The sequence below is a fragment of the Malaclemys terrapin genome, chromosome 6, assembly GCF_027887155.1.
Source record: "Malaclemys terrapin pileata isolate rMalTer1 chromosome 6, rMalTer1.hap1, whole genome shotgun sequence".
Lineage (NCBI taxonomy): Eukaryota > Metazoa > Chordata > Testudines > Emydidae > Malaclemys > Malaclemys terrapin.
In genome coordinates, this window is record NC_071510.1 from 60,154,132 (window position 1) to 60,173,312 (window position 19,181).

General features: G+C 53.4%; 1 protein-coding gene across 1 annotated transcript; it reads right to left on the minus strand.

Annotated features, from left to right (window-relative positions):
- Window positions 1-7,253: 7,253 nt before the first annotated feature.
- On the minus strand, window positions 7,254-9,583 carry LOC128839369 (myb/SANT-like DNA-binding domain-containing protein 7). Its single transcript, XM_054032310.1, has 2 exons — window positions 8,763-9,583; window positions 7,254-7,837 (listed from the first exon to the last, which is right to left on the minus strand). Exons 1-2 carry the CDS (start codon window positions 9,334-9,336, stop codon window positions 7,797-7,799), a joined length of 615 nt encoding a protein of 204 aa, XP_053888285.1. The 5' UTR covers window positions 9,337-9,583; the 3' UTR covers window positions 7,254-7,796.
- Window positions 9,584-19,181: the final 9,598 nt, after the last annotated feature.

A 19,181-nucleotide genomic window follows, 5' to 3' on the forward strand; every position in this document is an offset into this window, starting at 1 on the left:
AGGAGAACCTTTTTCTTTTACTGGGGTATTGGTTTTCATAACCATTTGTCCCCATAATGAGTGGCACTGGTGGTAATACTGGGAAACTGGAGTGTCTAAGGAGATTGCTTGTGAGACTTGCGGTTAGCCAGTGGGGTGAGACCGAAGTCCTCTTAGTCTGGCTGGTTTGGTTTGCCTTAGAGGTGGAAAAAACCCCAGCCTTGGGCTGTAACTGCCCTATTTGAGCAATTTGTCCTGAGTTGGCACTCTCAGTTGGGTTCCGCCAGAACTGCATTGTCACACACGGGTATCTCCTGGGCACTCTGCGAGCGTTTGGCTTCGGGCCCCAGTTTGTGGGTTTTCTCCAGGTGCTGTACGCCTCCGCAGAGTGTTTGGTCAGGCTCAACTGGACCCTGACCGAACCGGTCAGCTTCGGGCGAGGAGTACGTCAAGGGTGCCCCCTCTCGGGCCAGCTGTATGCTCTGGTGATCGAGCCCTTCCTCTGTCTCCTCCGTAGGAGGTTGACGGGGTTGGTGCTGTGGGAACCGGAGCTGTGGCTGGTCCTGTCGGCGTATGCCGACGACGTGCTCCTCGTGGTCCAGGACCTGGATGACTTGGTGCGGGTGGAGGCTTGCCAGACCATCTATTCGGCAGCCTCCTCTACCTGGGTCAACTGGGCCAAGAGCTCTGGCCTGGTGGTAGGGGATGGGTGGCAGGCGAGCTCCCTCCCACCCGTGCTTCAGGCCGTCCGGTGGAGCGCGGGTCCGCTGCTCTATCTCGGCGTTTATCTTTCTGCCACGCATCCGTCTCCGCCGGAGAACTGGCTAGGTTTAGAGGGCAGGGTGTCGGAGCGGCTCTGGAAATGGAGAGGACTGCTCCGGTGTCTCTCCCTTCGAGGGAGAGCACTGGTGCTCAATCAACTGGTCCTGTCCATGCTCTGGTACCAGCTCAACACCCTGGTCCCGGCCCTGGGTTTCCTGGCCAACCTCCGGACGTTGATTCTGGAATTCTTTTGGCCAGGACTGCACTGGGTCTCTGCAGGGGTTCTCCATTTACCCCTGGAGGCAGGCAGGGCCTGAAGTGTTTGCACACTCAGGTCCACATCTTCCGCCTCCAGGCCCTGCAGAGGCTCCTTTATGGTGCAGGTAGTCCAGCATGGAGCGTATTGGCGCACGCCTTCCTGCGCCGCTTCCGAGGGCTCCGATATGACCGGCAGCTCTTTTGTCTCCATCCGAGAGGTCTTCTGCGAGACCTCTCCGGGCTGCCGGTCTTCTACCAGGACCTCCTCCGGACCTGGAAACTGTTCTCCGTGACCAGGTTTGTGGCGGCCACCGTGGGGGCAGATCTCCTTGCGGAGCCCCTGCTACACAACCCCCAGCTCCGTGTGCAGGTGGCGGAGTCCCCCATGGTGCGCCAGAGGTTGGTCCTGGCAGAAGTCACCAAAATCGGAGACCTCCTGGACTAAGACCGGGGACACTGGCTGGATCCCCTGACGCTCGCTCAGTGCATGGGGCTCTCCAGACCTCGTACTCCCCGGTGCGTGCTTCAGGAGGTGAGGGCCGCTTTGCTGCCCGCTGCTCGGGACTATCTCGTCCGGGTCCTGCGAGAGGGCACGCCCCGCCCACCCTCCACTCCGAGCCCTCCAGACCTTTTCATCGGGCCCCCCCACGTCCCTTCGCCATGAGCCGGCTGCACAATCTGCAGCCGATTCTGTTTCGGACCGCGCCAAGGAAACATCTATACACGCTTGTGCTCCATGTTCTTCATGTCCTCACCCTTGCGTCCCGCCCCGATACGAAGTGGCGGAACCTCCTGCCACCTCTGGAGGGTGAGGAGCCCCAGTGGGCCAGTCTTTATTCTACTCTGATCCCGAAGCCCACTGGGGACATCAGTTGGCGGCTCCTTCACGGAGCCGTGAGCACGGGCGTGCACTTGGCGCGGTTTACCCCTATCCCAGACACCTGCCCCTTTTGCGGCGTGAGGGAGACCCTGGCGCATGTTTACCTAGAGTACGCCAGGCTGCAGCCCCTATTCTGGCTCCTCAAGGATATTTTGTTATGTTTTTGGTTGCACTTTTCCCCTCACCTTTTTATTTATGCACTCGCTATCCGTCGCCCCACAAAGTCACGGGACCTCCTGGTCAACCTTCTCCTGGCCCTAGCAAAACTGGCCATTTATAAAACCAGAGAGAGGAGGTTGGCCGATGGATTTTCCTGTGACTGTGGGGCCTATTTCCGGTCCTCCGTTCGATCACGTATCCGGGCAGAGTTCCTCTGGGTGGCGTCCACTGGCTCCCTTGACGCCTTCGAGGAGCAGTGGGAGCTGTCCGGGGTTCTCTGCTCGGTGTCCCCATCAGGTTCCCTTCTTTTGACGCTTTGACCTCACTCCTGTCCCTGTTCTTTTATTAGTTGTCCCCCATAATTTTTTGGTCTCCAGGCCCTGTGGACCCCCCCTTAGGCTGGGGGTATCCTTTAGCAGTGGGCGGGCTAAAGTGATTCCTTAAATCACTTGTTTATCTCCCAAAATGTCACCTTTATCAACTCAGATTTCACCATTCCAAGTAGTGTCCCAGAGATCTGAATTTCACTTATTTTTCTACTCCTGCCACTATGCCTCTTAGGGCTTCCAACCTGTTTTCCAATTTCTCTATCTGTTGCTTGCCTGCTTCTCTGGGCCCGATCCTGCTTTTTCCAATGAACTGATCCTTTCCATGGGCACAAGCTTTGTTCCACTACCAATTCAGCAAGGAGGGTGAGCTCCTCAACTAGCACCCACCCTTCGTGGTCCCTTTCCTTAAACATTTATTTCAAAATTGTGAAATTAGCACAATATCACTCACAAAAAAATACTACACTGCCCAAACTCCGATATCCTTCAGAGTTTGGTTTAACAGAACAAGATCTGTATCTTATGTTTGCCCGTGCCAGTGCTGGGGCTTATGATTTTAACACACTCTGGGCCAGAGGGAGAGACACTAAACTTCCCTCTGTATTGCTTGGCCTTCTACCACTGAGGGTTCAGACACCAAATATAAAAATCCCTCCCAGGGGCAGAGTGAGAAACCCTAAGTTCTCCTCTTATGCTCAGTCATGCTATGGCTGAGGGTGTATGCACCTATAGTTTTTTTTTCTTTCCGTTTGGAGTGAGGATCTCTCAGTCCTCCTCCTATTGCCCGACCATATTATGACTGGGGTATACCCAACTTCAGTTATTTCCCCCCAGCAGTCTGGGGTGGAGAGAGGGATGCTAAACCTCTCTCCTGTCTCTCAGCCCTGCTACAACCAAGTGTGCGTATACCTCTTAATCATACAAATTCTCAATTCATAAAATACCAACAGTGAATACAATATTAACCATACCTCGTTCCCTTTTTACTGCCCGGTATCTCTATGACCGGGGGTGTGCACACCTGATTGATCAATCATTTAGCAGTATTGTCAATAATTACAGTGCATATAGTCTTCCCCCTTTCGCAATTCTCCACCAAAAATGTTATGCTATGCAAAGCACATGGGATCTTTTCAGGGAGAAAAGGCAAATACACCACATTTATTGAAAATACATCAGTTAGCATATGCTTTTCAGTCTCTCTCTCTCTCTCACACACACACACACCCCAATTAACAACTCAAGCTCAAACATATAAATAAATATAAACTAAGGACCCATGTTATGTGTCTGTGCAGGGAAGTAAAAGGGTAAAAAGTGCCCCCTTAAATCCTCTGGGGACTACCCATATTGCAGCACTGATGAGCCAGTATGGAGGGGGAAGTAATCTGTACTAGCCCTATATGTAGCACATATTACTTCCCTCCCTTGGAGCAAAGGAGAATGAGTGACTGAGTCACAATCTGACTCCTGGAGCAATACATCTGCATACTGCTCTTACTTGAGGTTTGTGACAAAGGCACAATCTAGTCTTAAAAACACAGTACCAGATCTTCACCTGGTATAAATCAGTGTAACACTACTGTAACTTCAATAGAGCCAAACTAATTTATACCAGCTGATATTTTGGGCCATAAACCAAAGTCAACTGCTTTGTATATAAACAATTTTAGCAGATGAGAGCTTCCCGTCCTGCTAAATCTTTTCATCTCTCTCTGAAGTTTCGAGGAGCAGGCTGGAAACAAAGCAGAGGAAGGGTTGTGCTCAGATACTGGAGATTACTAGGATCATGGCATTTCTCCCCCCTTTTTTATGACAAGCCTGACTTGAATCTGTTATGATACTTTCTGCAACCAGGTGCTTTAACTCAAATATTTGGCATAGGATGACCCATTCTTGTGCAATACTAGCTTTTGTATAAAGAGTCGGAAAAGCAGATATGTGGAACGGATTGTGAAGCTATTCCTGAAGGTTGGGACACCTCAATCTATGCAGTGGCAGCATGCTTTTGAGCCTATGGACATGAGTAAAAAGTGCACTACTTATATTCTCCCTCAGTCCTGTCATTATTTCCAACTGGTCAGGAAGCTTTGTACTCAAGGAATTAGTTGTTTCCCTTTTGTGGAGAGAAACTATTACAGCCCAGAATAAGTCATATTAGACAGAACTATTTACAGTATATGCAGTTCTTGCAGAAGTAGCTTTGAAGAGAGCTGAACATTATATAGCATATTTATAGCAGTTTAGACTATTTTATTCCCAAAGCTGGAACAAACTGCTTGTCCTCACAGCCAATCCATACTCTCACATTGTGCTGTAGGGGTTTGGAGGGCAGAGTGCAATGGATGCATGGCCATCACTATCTGTATCCAACAGCCAACACGCACCAGCTCCACAGAGGGAAGTGTACAGCTGTGTGGAAGGAGGAGCAGGAGGTGTTCAAGATTCTGCAGCCCTGAGAACAACCTCCACTAAGGGTATGTCTACGCTACAAAATTAGGTCGAATTTATAGAGGCCGGTTTTATAGAAATGATTGTGTGTCCCCCCCACATAAAATGCTCTAAGTGCATGAAGTACCGCATTCACAGTATCGAGGCTAGCGTCGACTTCCGGAGCGTTGCACTGTGGGTAGCTATCCCACAGTTCCCGCAGTCTCCGCCACCCATTGGAATTCTGGGTTGAGATCCCAATGCCTGATGAGGCAAAAATAGTGTTGCGGGGGATTCTGGGTACATGTTGTCAGGCGCCCCCCCACCCCCCCCGCCCCAGGAGAGCAATGGCAGACAATCGTTTCACACCTTTTTTCCTGGGTTACCTGTGCAGATGACATACCATGGCAAGCATGGAGCCTGTTCAGCTCAGCTCACCGTCACCATATGTCATCTGGGTGCTGGCAGACGTGGGACTGCATTGCTATACAGCAGCATCTCCTTGCCTTTTGGCAGTAGATGGTGTATTACGATTGGTATCCATCATTGTCGTACTCCTCAGTGAATTCGGTCAGAGGCGCCTGGGCAGACATGTTTTGTCTCCTGGAGACTCAGTCCTGCCGGCAGTCCTATTGCACCGTCTTGACAATGATGGCAAACAATCGTAATGCAGCATCTTCTGCCAAGCACTCAGAAGATGCCGATGGCTATCAGTCATGCTGCACAGTCTGCTGCCAGCCTAAGATGTAAAAGATAGATGGACCAGATTTGTTCTGTATTCATTTGCTTCCCCCTCCGTGAAATCAAGGGCCTGCTAAACCCAGGGTTTTGAGTTCAATCTTTGGGGGGGGGCATTCTGTGTGACAGTTGTTTGTGTTTCTCCCTGATGCGCAGCCACCTTTGTTGATTTTAATTCCCTGTAAGCCATGACGTCACTTCTTCCCTCCGTCAGACAATAGTTTCACGCCTTTTTTCAGCCCAGACGTCATAGCACTGGGATCATGGAGCCCGCTCAGATCACCGCAGCAATTATGAGCACTATGAACACCACGCGCATTGTCCTGGAGTATATGCAGAGCCAGAACATGCCAAAGCAAAACGAGGCGAGGAGGCGACTGCAGCGTGGTGACGAGAGTGATGAAGAAATTGTCATGGACAAAGATCTCTCACAAACTACGGGCCCCAGCAATGTGCAAATCATGGTGTTACTGGGGCAGGTTCATGCCGTGGAACGCCGATTCTGGGCCCGGGAAACAAGCACAGACTAGTGGGACCGCATCATGTTGCAGGTGTGGGACGATTCCCAGTGGCTGCAAAACTTTTGCATGCGTAAGGGCACTTTCATGGAACTTTGTGACTTGCTTTCCCCTGCCCTGAAGCGCCAGAATGCCAGGATGAGAGCAGCCCTTACAGTTGAGAAGCGAGTGGCGATAGCTCTGTGGAAGCTTGCAACACCAGACAGCTACCGGTCAGTTGGGAATCAATTTGGAGTGGGCAAATCTACTGTGGGGGCTGCTGTGATCCAAGTAGCCAACGCAATCAAAGACCTGCTGATATCCAGGGTAGTGACTCTGGGAAATGTGCAGGTCATAGTGGATGGCTTTGCTGCAATGGGATTCCCTAACGGTGGTGGGGCGATAGATGGAACCCATATCCCTATCTTGTCACCAGCGCAGCAAGCCACCGAGTACATAAACCGAAAAGTGAAACGTCCCTTGTGATCCACCAGGGCTTGTAGCAGCATTGAAAAGTACCCTAAAATCAACGTGGGATGGCCGGGAAAGATACATGATGCTTGTATCTTCAGGAACTCTGGTCTGTTTTAAAAGCTGGAGGAAGGGACTTTCTTCCCGGACCAGAAAATAACCGCTGGGGATGTTGAAATGCCTATAGTTATCCTTGAGGACCCAGCCTACCCCTTAATGCCATGGCTCATGAAAGCGTACACAGGCAGCCTGGACAGTAGTCAGGACCTGTTCAACTATAGGCTGAGCAAGTGCCGAATGGTGGTAGAATGTGCATTTGGACGTTTAAAAGCGCGCTGGTGCAGTTTACTGACTCGGATAGACCTTAGCGAAACCAATATCCCCATTGTTATTGCTGCTTGCTGTGCGCTCCACAATATCTGTGAGAGTAAGGGGGGAGACATTTATGGCGGGGGGGGAGGTTGAGGCAAATCGCCTGGCCGCTGATTACGCGCAGCCAGACAGCAGGGCGGTTAGAAGAGTACAGCAGCGCGCGGTGCGCATCAGAGAAGCTTTGAAAACCAGTTTTGTGACTGGCCAGGCTACGGTGTGAAACTTCTGTTTTTTTCTCCTTGATGAACCTTTTCATCCCCCCCCCCCGGCCCGGTTCACTCTACTTCCCTGTAAGCTAACCACCCTCTCCTCCCCCCTTCGAGCACCGCTTGCAGAGGCAATAAAGTCATTGTTACTTCACATTCATGCATTCTTTATTAATTCATCACACAACTAGGGGGATAATTGCCAAGGTAGCCTGGGATGGGTGGGGGAGGAGGGAAGGAAAAGAACACACTGCAGTTTAAAACTTTAACTCTTATTGAAGGCCAGCCTTCTGATGCTTGGGCAATCATCTGGGGTGGAGTGGCTGGGTGGCCGGAGGCCCCCCCACCGCATTCTTGGGCGTCTGGGTGAGGAGGCTATGGAACTTAGGGAGGAGGGCTGTTGGTTACACAGGGGCTGTAGCGGCGGTCTCTGCTCCTGCTGCCTTTCCTGCAGCTCAACCATACGCTGGAGCATATCAGTTTGATGCTCCAGCAGCCGGAGCATCAACTCTTCCCTTCTGTCAGCAAGCTGACGCCACCTATCCTCTTCAGCCTGCCACTTGCTCTCTTCAGCGCGCCACCTCTCCTCTCGTTCATATTGTGCTTTTCTGCACTCTGACATTGACTGCCTCCACGCATTCTGCTGTGGTCTGTCAACGTGGGAGGACAGCTGGAGCTCCGAGAACATATCATCCCGAGTCCGCAATTTTCTCCTTCAAATCTTCACTAGCCTCTGTGAAGGAGAAACGTTTGCACCTGGTGGTGGTGAAGGGAGAGGTGATTAAAAAAGACACATTTTAGAGAACAATGGGTACACTCTTTCACATTAAATTTTGCTGTTCACATTACACAGCACATGTGCTTTCGTTACAAGGCCGCATTTTTCCTCTTATATTGAGTGCCTGCCGGTTTGGTGTGAGAGATCACTCACGCAGTGCCAGGCAACAGAATTTGGCTTGCAGGCAGCCATGGTAAGCCACAGTCTTTTGGCTTTTTTAACCTTCATAACCCGTGGGAATGGTTTCAAACAGCAGCGCCCTCATTTCCCATACCAAGCACCGTTGGGTTGGCCATTTAAAATGGGTTTGCAATATAAAAGGAGGGGCTGTGGTTTCCGGGTTAACATGCAGCACCAACCCAACTAACTTCCCTTCTCCCCCCCACCCCAATTCTCTGGGATGATCACTTCACCCCTCTCCCCCACCGCGTGGCTAACAGCGGGGAATATTTCTGTTCAGCCAAGCAGGAACGGGCACCTCTGAATGTCCCCTTAATAAAATCACCCCATTTCAACCAGGTGACCGTGAATGATATCACTCTCCTGAGGATAACAAAGAGAGATAAGGAATGGATGTTGTCTGCATGCCAGCAAACACCAGGACCATACGCTGCCATGCTTTGTTATGCAATGATTCCAGACTACGTGCTACTGGCCTGGCGTGGTAAAGTGTCCTACCATGGCGGACTGGATAAGGCAGCCCTCCCCAGAAACGTTTTGCAAAGGCTTTGGGAATACATCAAGGAGAGCTTTCTGGAGATGTCCCTGGAGGATTTCCGCTCCATCCCCATACACATTAACAGACTTTTCCAGTAGCTGTACTGGCCGCAATTGCCAGGGCAAATTAATCATTAAACACGCTTGCTTTTAAATCATGTGTAATATTTACAAAGGTACACTCACCAGAGGTCCCTTGTGCGCCCTCAGGGTCTGGGAGCACGCCTTGGGTGAGTTCGGGGGTTACTGGTTCCAGGTCCAAGGTGATAAACATATCCTGGCCTTTGGGGAAACCGGTTTCTTCGCTTCCTTGCTGTGAGCTATCTTCATCATCATCATCTTCCTCGTACCCCAAACCTGCTTCCCTGTTGCGTGATTTTCCATTGATGGAGTCAAAGCACAGCGTTGGGGTAGTGGTGGCTGCACCCCTTAGCATGGCATGCAGCTCCGCATAGAAGTGGCATGTCGGTGGCTCTGCCCCGGACCTTCTGTTTGCCTCTCTGGCTTTGTGGTAGGCTTGCCTTAGCTCCTTAATTTTCATGCGGCACTGCTGTGCGTCCCTGTTATGGCCTCTGTCCTTCGTGGCCTTTGAGACTTTTTCTAATATTTTGCCATTTCGTTTACTGCTATGGAGTTCAGCTAGCACTGATTCGTCTCCCCACATGGCGAGCAGATGCCGTACCTCCCGTTCGGTCCATGCTGGAGCTCTTTTGCGATCCTGGGACTCCATCATGGTTACCTGTTCTGATGAGCTCTGCATGGTCACCTGTGCTCTCCACGCTGGGCAAACAGGAAATGAAATTCAAACCTTCGCGGGTCTTTTCCTGTCTACCTGGTCAGTGCATCTGAGTTGAGAGTGCTGTCCAGAGCGGTCACAATGAAGCACTCTGGGATAGCTCCCAGAGGCCAATACTGTCAAATTCCGTCCACACTACCCCAAATCCAACCCGGAAAGGCCAATTTCAGCGATAATCCCCTCGTTGGAGGTGGAGTAAAGAAACCGGTTTAAAGGTCTGTAAACGTCCGGTGCGGGGGTCGGGCCCTCTCAGGGGCCGTCGGGGGCCCAGGCCGCCTCACTACACGGCCTGGATCGGTCTCAGGGTTCCGCCCCTCTGGCAGGGACTAGGCCAAAGGTACACGGCCTCTGCAATGAGCTCCTGCTCTCCGTCAGGGTCCGGCAGTAACTCAGGCCCGGGCTCCAGTCCTCACTGCCGGAGCTGGGGATTACAAAGTCAGTCAAGCCCCCGCGCTAGCTCAGGGCGGGGCAATAAACAATAGTTCGGGCGCTCAGCTCCGTGGATCCGGAGCTGAGCCCTGACAAACTCAGGACGTCCCAGGCCCTTATTCAGGGGAGGGCAACCCCCAATAGTCCAGGGCGCTCAGAACCTTCCTTCAGGCTGAGCAGTAAAGTCAGGAGTTCAGGCCCGGCCCTCAATCAGGGCGGGGCAGCACACAATAGTCCAGGGGGCTCAGAACCTTCCTTCAGGCTGAGCAGTAAAGTCAGGGGTTCAGGCCCGGCCCTCAATCAGGGCGGGGCAACAAACAATAGTCCAGGGGGCTCAGGACCTTCCTTCAGGCTGAGCAGTAAAGTCAGGGGTTCAGGCCCGGCCCTCAGTCAGGGCGGGGCAGCACACAATAGTCCAGGGGCTCAGGACCTTCCTTCAGGCTGAGCCCAGGCAGGGTTAGTAGCCCCAGGCCCTCAGTCAGGGCGGGGCAACAAACAATAGTTCAGGGGCTCGGGACCTTCCTTCAGGCTGAGCCCAGACAAAGTTAGTAGGCCCAGGCCCTCAGTCAGGGCGGGGCAACAAACAATAGTTCAGGGGTTCGGGTTCAGGTCTGGGTATCAGGAGCTGAGCACGGACAAACTCGGGACGCCCCAGACCCTCAGTCAGGGTGGGGCAACAAGCACTCGTTCAGGGCAGCAAGCAATAGCTCAGTGGCGGTGCCAGAGCGCTGGCTGGAGGGGGAGACTGCCACCCGTTAAGTGGGGTGGCAGGGGGGACACAGGCCCACCCACTCCACTGTGTCCCAGCCCGGGGCCCTAAGAGCGGCAGTCAGTCTGCCGCTGTGTTGGTGGGGTCCTGACCGCAACACACCAACATGGGTTCGCTCTCTGTTGTAGCTAGACTGGGGTCAGCTACCCCCGGGCTGATTTCCATTTCCTCCTCCATTTGTACCTGCTCCCCGCTGGGCTCGGCAACGGGGTCCCACACCATGGGTTCCTCACTTCGCAGAGGGTCGTCCGGGTCGGGTTGCTCCTCCGGTCTCCGGTCAGGGGGGCGCTCGGGCCCCTCCTCGGGGTACCGTGCTCGGGGCAAGGGTGGCCAGTCTACCTCGGGGTACCTTGCTTGGGGAAGGCTGGGCCAATCCGCATCGGGGTACCTGGCTCTGGGGAGGTCCGGTCGGTGTCCGGGTATCTGGCTCTGGGGCAGCTCGGTCCGTCCGTGTCCGGGTACCTGGCTCTGGGAAGCCTTGGTCTAGCCGGAGCTCGCACCGGCACGTCTGGCCTCTCCGGCTGCTGGGCTCTAACTGAGGGCTGGGGCCTGACTCTTATACTTCCTGTCCCGCCCCTTGACTTCCGGGGGGCGGGAACAGGTGGCGGTGGCTCCGCCCACTTGGGTGCCAATTCAGGCTCCTCTCCCTCAGGGGCCGTCGGAGCCGGCTGGAGTTTTCTGTGCTCCCTTCTCCCTCCGTCCTCCCTGGCCCCTTCCTGCTGCTGCTGTTGCTGCTTTGCTGCCGCTGCTGCTGCTGCGTGCGTGAGTGAGGAGTGCGGAGGGGGGGGCCTTGCCGGCCTGCCCCCCCCCCTCGCCCTCGCCTCCGGAGGGAGAAGCATCGGCCCCCCAACGCCAACACCGATACCATCTGGGGGCCCACCCGCCTGCTTGCTTGCCTGCCTGGCTGGTTGCCCGGCCGGCTGACTGCCGCTCGCTGCTGCTGCTGTTCCTGTGTGGGAGCCGCTGCCTCCGTCGCGGAGTGCGAAGAGACTGCGTCCCTGGTTCGGGAGATTGTGGAGGGGGTTGTTTGAGGACTGTGTTTTGAGTGACTTTGCCATCTTTGCTCCTGGGGTGGTGGTGCCCCCAGTTGCGTTAGGAGTGTGGACGGTACTGAGCCTCTCGTTTGTAATTCCTCGGACTGGAAGCCGTCGCTTGCCAGGAAGCTCCGAGGTCGACTTGGGATCCTGCTGTCCCGTCCCCCGTAGCGGACTGTTGAAGGGGGTGCGGGGGGGGTGCGGTGCCCCCCCCCTTCGTTCATCTACTCCCCCTCTACCACCACCCCCACCGCCGACAGCTGCCGACAACCCCTCCACCGCCCCGCGTGCCACCTGGACCTGCTTTTCGCCCCTCGGCAGGGCTGTTTGCTCCCCCCGCCATTTCCATCGTCCGGGACTGTTTACTTGCAGCAGTGAACGGCGGAGCCTGCGCTTCGCGAACGCTGTGGGTGCACCTTTTCCTTCGCCCTGGACTTCTCCTACCCCCCCAACTACGTTTCGCTGGTGGGGTCCCCTCCCTGTAGCCCCCTTTGTATTAGTTGGCCCTACCCTACCCCCCTCCTTTTGAGCCCCTTCGGTTTATTTTGTTTGGTGCCCATTCCCCCCCCCCCTCGGTTCCTAGCCTGCTGGCTGTGTTCCCGGCCCTGTCCTTGGGCTGCGGCTGGCTGGAGTTTTTCCTCCTACCCCTCCTTGTCCTTGGGCTGCAGCTGGCTGGACATTCCATTCTGTTTCCGAGCCGCTGCTCTGGTGCACCCCCCCCTTTGCCCCCCCGCGCGCGCTTGTGCCCCCGTTTTGTTGCCCCCCCCTTTTTGCACTGTTCACCCCCCCTTTTACTGTTGTTGTAGTCCCCCCCCGCCCTAGTGTAGCCGGGGGAGCCGGCTTTCCTTTTTTGGCACTTGTGCCCCACCCCTCTCTTTTTGCTCCTGTGTGCCCTCTCCATTGGCACCCTCCTCCCCAGCCTGCGGCCTAGCGGGGGGGAGTGGTTGCCTTTCCTTTGTGTTGTCTTTTGCCTAGAGGGGAGGAGCGGCTGCAGGTTGTGATGGCGGGGGACTCTGCCCCTGCCCCTGCCCCTGCCCCTGCCCCGTCGTCCCCGCCCACCCCAGTGGCCGGCCCCTCGGCTGGCCCTGTCCCGGATACCGCCGCTGCCACGGCTGCCCCCTCCACCGGCAGGAAGGGCCAAGGGAGGAAGAAGGGCAAGGGCCCCGTCCGTGGAGCCAGACCTCCTGCGGGCAGGGCTACGGTCCCCGCTGCGGCCCCAACACCGGCCGCGGCCCCTCCCTCTCCTGCCGTCCCTTCCACCAGCTCTGGCGGCGCTCCACCTCCGGCCCCCAGAGCATACGCCCAGGTGGCCGCCGCCTCTTTGCGTGCCGCCCCGTCGTCCGCCCCAACCGCCGCCTTTGGGCCTGTCCCTGGTGACCACGGCCCCTTCCCCTCGCTGACTAGGAGGCATGGCGTCCGTTGCCATTTGGTGCCTGCCTCGCCCCACATTGAGACCTATGTGCGGGCGTTGGCGAGGGTGGTGGGGCCTACGGCCATCGTGGCGGCCTCCAAGATGTACGGGAAGGCCGTGTTCTTCCTGGCGTCGGTGGCCGCTGCGCAGGAGGCGGTGGAACGAGGCCTGGCGGTGGGAGGCGTGTTTGTGCCCTTGGAACCCCTGGAGGACCTGGGCGTGCGGGTGCTCTTGACCTCCGTCCCGCCCTACCTCCCCAACGCCGCCCTGTTGCCGGCCCTCTCCACCCTGGGGAAGCCCATTTCCATTCTGAGCTCTCTCTCATTGGGCTGTAAGGACCCTGCCCTCCGGCACATCCTGTCTTTCCGCCGGCAGGTCCAGCTTCAGCTGCCACCGGCGGCGGGTGCCAGAGTGGCGCTCGAGGGGTCCTTCCTGGTGCCCTACCGGGGGGTCCATTATCGGGTCCACTATTCGACGGGGGAGGCCCGGTGCTTCCTCTGCCGGGCGCCGGGGCATGTCCGGAGAGACTGTCCCCTGGCCCGGCCTGGAGGGGCGTCCGAGACCCCCGGGGCCCGGGAGGGTGCTGACCCTGTCATCGCCGGCACCCCTGGCGGTTCGGACACTGCTGCTGCCGCCGCCCCTCCTCCTTCTGCCTCGGTTCCCGCTCTGGCCGCGGAGACGGCCGGGCGGGCGGGCCTTGCCGTCGCCGACCCTGGATCGGCGGGGCATGTGGAGGAGAGGGCGGGGCGGCTTCCGCCGGCCGCGGGGAAGGGCCCGCCCCAGGGGGAGGTTTCCCTCGCCCCTGCTGTCCCTCCGACCCTGCCGCCCCGAGCCCCGGAGCCATCGCCCTTGCCCTCTGGCCCTGCCCCTGCTGACCGGCCCTCCACCTCCTCTTCCACCTCGGGGGGCTGGGTGACCGTCCGGGGGAAGCGCGGTGCCCGCAGGTCGCGGGCTCTCTCCCTCCCCTCTGATGAGGAGGGAGAGCAGGCCCCCCGAAAGATGCCGCGGGGGGCCGACGTTGTTAGTTCTGTTTCCGCGCCCCCGGACGGTGCCCAGCAGGAGGTGCCGGCCATGGAGACCGTGGATGCCGTGGCAGTGGCTGGGGAAACTTCTGTCCCCTTTGTTGAGCCCACACCTGAGGAGGCTTCCGTAGCGGTTCTCCCGGCCCTTGCTCCGTCCGTGCCCCCCGCCGCCGCCGCCGATGCCGGGGCGGCCTTTGTCTCCGTGACTGGCAGGGAGGTCGCCGGGGCCGAGGGGACCGCTTTCGCCTCCATTTTCGATGAGATCGAGGCCCTGGGTCTGACCCCGGTTACCCAAGGGGAGGACGACCCTCTGCCAGCGGGCCCCGATCCGGGTGCTGGCTTAGTCCCGCCCCCTTCTCCTGCTCCCGGTTCCTCGCCCCACTCTGCCGCTCCCGACTTAGTCCTGGGAGAACCCTTAGCCCTACCCGCCAGCCCGGCCGCGACTACCATCTCATGCACGGCCGCCGAGCCCCTCGGGGCGACGGCCGTGGCTGAGCGGCCGGTTCCTATCCCCGATCCTGCCCCTTCCATCGTTCCTGCCCCTGAGGCTTCCCCTGCCCCTGCTGCCTCCGTCCCCTCGGATGCTGACCTTGGCCGAGGGGAGCCGCAGTCTAGCGGCTTGGCAGCGGGAGATGGGGAGCCCGTTCCCGTTCCCGTCCCTGATCCTGTCCCCTCTCCTGCCCAAGTCCCTGTTCCCGTCTCGAGCCCCGCCCCTACTCCCGCCCTTGCCCCAGATCCTGTCCCCGAGGTGTCTCCTTTTGCCACCTCTGGAGTTACTGCCGCCCCCGGGGTTGTCGCATCTCCGTTGCCTGCAGACAACCCTCAGAGGGCGGTTTTCGTGTCCCCCCTTCCTGCCACTGTTGGGGCTGCGTTGTTCCCTCAGCCGCTCTCTCCTTTGCCGGGGATGGGGACGGGCTGCCCAGCGCAGCAGCGCCGGAGCTCGGCCCCTTGTTTGTCCGTCACCGTGGGCCGCGAGGACCCTTCAGGGGCCCCGCCGGAGGATGGCGGCGGCTTGGCCGCTGCCTCCCCCTCCTCGCTGCGGGATGAGCTGCGCCTCTTTCTATCGGATTCCCGTGGTTCCCAGGGTAAGGTGCAGCTCGCCCTTCAGCGCTGGGGGGACTTCCATCTCGTCCTCCGGGCCGTGAAGGCGCTTTTGGGTTTAGTAGTGGGCGGCTAAGCCCGCCCACTTCCCGGTTTGCCAATACGGCCTCACTACAAGGTCCTTTAAGTCGGAAAAAAGGGCTTCGTCGTGTGGATGTGTCCAGGCTTAATTCGATTTAACGCTGCTAAATTTGACCTAAACTCATAGTGTAGACCAGGCCTAAGTAACAGCCAGTCCCGTCTCCGTGAGGATTGCAGCTCTCTCTAGATGGATTATCACTGTAATGTTGGGCCAAGCTGCATACAGAGATAATAAAGGTATTTTCCAAACTGGGAAGGTCTGTGGCCATTATGAAACTGTCACCAAAATCCTTGCTCCAGACAACTGTGCTGGGAAGTATGGGATAGGTGCTTCAGATATCCCAGATTACACTAGTAAAAACATGATTGCATGGCATATTGAGTTGCTATGATCACATGCTGCTCTGTTACAAAGCCAAGCCATACAGTCAAAGATTTCATCCAGCCAACATCCCTGCAGCAGTGCAATTGACTGCTATAGCTGTGTACTGTTCAATCCTGGTTTAACAAGGAGAACAGACTAAGGGGAATTCTCCAAAACTTCACTTAATACATAGGAATTACGCAGGAAATGTACCAGAGCTACAAACAAAACAAAATTATTCCTCCCTCCCCTGATACTACAATTAATTTTATAGCAGATGCCATTTTAGCTATCACTCAATCATTTCATTTAGGCTATGCTCTTTTGGTTTTTCAGTTACCTTTTTTGGATCCAGCTGCATTGTACCTATCCCAAAATCTCACATATTGCACAGCTATAACTTTACCTTTATGGTGCTTTGGCTAAAGGTTTTATTTTAACGTGTAAGTATGTTTTTCTAAATCAGATGGTATTTTCCAGTCAACTTTCAGTTTATTCGAGTCTGTTACAGGGTGGCTGGCCCCCTAAAATGAAGCAAGCCCAACTCCCTTGTGCTAGAACAGGTGGTCCCAGTTTGGTCAATTAAGAGGACAGGGCAGCACCTAGGGCTATAAAGAGCCAGGCTGTCAGTTATGAAGGGGAAGCACTGTGTGAGTGATGACATATAGAATTTCAATAATAAAGGGGATAAAAAATTAATCGCACTGTTAAGCAATAGAATAACAGTTATTTAAATATTTTTGGATGTTTTCTACATTTTCAATACGGAATACAAAGTATATAGTGCTCACTTCATAATTATTTTTGATTACAAGTATTTGCACTGTAAAAAAAAACAAAAGAAATAGTATTTTTCAATTCACCTAATACAAGTACTGTAGTGCAATCTCTTTATCATGAAAGTTGAACTTACAAATGTAGAATTATGTACCAAAAATGCATTCAGAAATAAAACAATGTAAAATTTTAGAGCCTGCAAGTCCACTCAGTCCTACTTCTTGTTCAGCCAATCACTCAAAAAAGTTTGTTTACATTTGCAGGAAATAATGCTGCCCGCTTCTTGTTTACAATGTCACCTGAAAGTGAGAACAGGCATTCTCCTAGCACTGCTATAGCCAGTATCGCAAGGTATCTACGTGCCAGATGCGCTAAAGATTCATATGTCCCTTCATGCTTCAACCACCATTCCAGGAGACATGCGTCCATGCCGATGCCGCATGTCTGCTCGATAACAATCCAAAGCAGTTCGGACTGACGCATGTTCATTTTCATTATGAGTCAGATGCCATCAGCAAAAGGTTGATTTTCTTTTTTGGGGGTTTGTGTTCTGTAGTTTCTGCATCGGAGTATTGTTCTTTTAAGACTTATGAAAGCATGCTCCACACCTCATCCATCTCAGATTTTGGAAGGCACTTCAGATTCTTAAACCTTGGATCAAGTGCTCTAGCTATCTTTAGAAATCTCAAATTACCTCCTTCTTTGCGTTTTGTCAGATCTGCAGTGAGTGTTCTTAAAATGAATAACATGTGCTGGGTAATCATCCGAGACTGCTATAACATGACATATATGGCAGAATGTGGGTAAAACAGAGCAGGGGTCATACAATTCTCCCCTGAGTTCAGTCACAAATTTAATTAACGCATTATTTTTTTAACGTGTGTCATAAGCATGTACTCTGGAATGATGGCCAAAGCATGAAGGGGCATACAAATGTTTAGCATATCTGGCACGTAAATACCTTGCAATGCTGGCTACAATACAATAGTGCCATGCAAATGCCTGTTCTCACTTTCTGGTGACATTTTAAAAAGAAGAGGGCAGCATTATCTCCTGTAAATGTAAACAAACTTGTTTGTCTTAGTGATTGGCTGAAGAAGAAGTAGGACTGAGTGGACTTGTAGGCTCTGAAGTTTTACATTGTTTTGTTTTTGAGTGCAGTTACGTAACAAAAAAACTACATTTGTAAGTTGCACTTTCACGACAGAGATTGCACTACAGTACTTGTATGATGTGAATTGAAAAATACTATTTCTTTTCATTTTACAGTGCAAATATTTATAATAAAAATAATATACACTGATTTAAATTACAAGACAGAATACAATATATATGAAAATGTAGAAAAACATCCAAAATATTTAATAAATTTCAATTGGTATTCTATTGTTTAACAGTGCAATTAAATCTGTGATTAATGACGATTAATTTTTTAAATTGTGATTAATTTTTGAGTTAATTGCATGAGTTAACTGCAATTTATTGACATCCATAATTATGTTATTGAGTCAAAATATTGGGAAAATGGGCTAGTATTAAAAAGGCATTGCTACATTACCTGAAAGACACCGGGCAGAACAAGAGAATAAAAACTGCTAGAAATTAGAAATTATAGTTGGTGGTAGTAGACTATTCAGTCAAGTCTGCTTTGCCCTGGGGGGAAAAAAAACTGAAAAGGGGAGTAGAAACAGCTGATAGTCCCTCTTGGCAGGGAGGCAGTGGGAAGCTGTTTGGAGGGGTGGGGATGGGTCTCCAGGGAGACTGTCAATATTAGGGAGAGTGTCCATCCCATGGCCTATACCCTCCAAAACACTGGGCCCATAATGGTAAGGAAATCTTGCAAAGGGATTTCCGTGATATAGGATGAGAAAAGGTCTGATGCTGCAAAGGATTTTGGACAGGGTTATGCTGATTTCATTTCAGCCTTCACTGGGAAGATATGAAGATAATATGGTATGAAGATATGAAGTAAGGAGATAATAATCACACTATTCTGCTGCTGTGCTAATTTATGCAAGGGGCACTTTCACTTACACGGTAATAGCTAAAATACTTTAAATTAATTATTTTTCTTTCAAGTCTTATGTGATCAATGGTTGAAATGTATGACATGAATTTGAGCGACAGCAATTTATAGACTTGCAGCATAGGGGCTGGATCTAAAGGGTGCTTATAAAATTATTAGGAGCCATAACTGTAAATAATATTAAATACAGCACATGAAAAGCTTTGGAGATAACATATCATGTTGTTTTTATACTGTTGCTTACTATACAATTTGATTTTGTTCAGTGCTGGATGGTGAACTCATTCTTATTATTTTTGTGTAATATGAATGTAATCCTTGGCTGGCCTGAGGGAATGCTAGCAGTACACTATTCCATGAGGCAGACATTCAGCTTTAGGAGCCACCTAGTCACAACAGAGATCAGGCACGTGGTAAGGGTTTGGAGTTGTATTATTCTGTTCAACTACTCTGCCTCTCTAAACCACTCTTTTTACTTAGGGTATGTCTATACTACCTGCCGGTTTGGTGGGCAGCGATCGATCCAGCGGGGGTCGATTTATCGCATCTCGTCTAGATGCAATAAATCAACCCCCAAGCATTCTCTCGTCGACTCCTGTACTCCACCAGGCCGAGAGGCGCCAGCGGAGTTGACGGCGGAGTGTCGGCAGTCGACTCACCGCAGTGAAGACACCGCGGTGAATAGATCTAAGTACGTCGACTTCAGCTACCTGTTATTTATGTAGCTGAAGTTGCATCACTTAGATTGATCCCCTCCGCCAGTGTAGACCAGGGTTTAGAGAAAGGTTCCTGCAC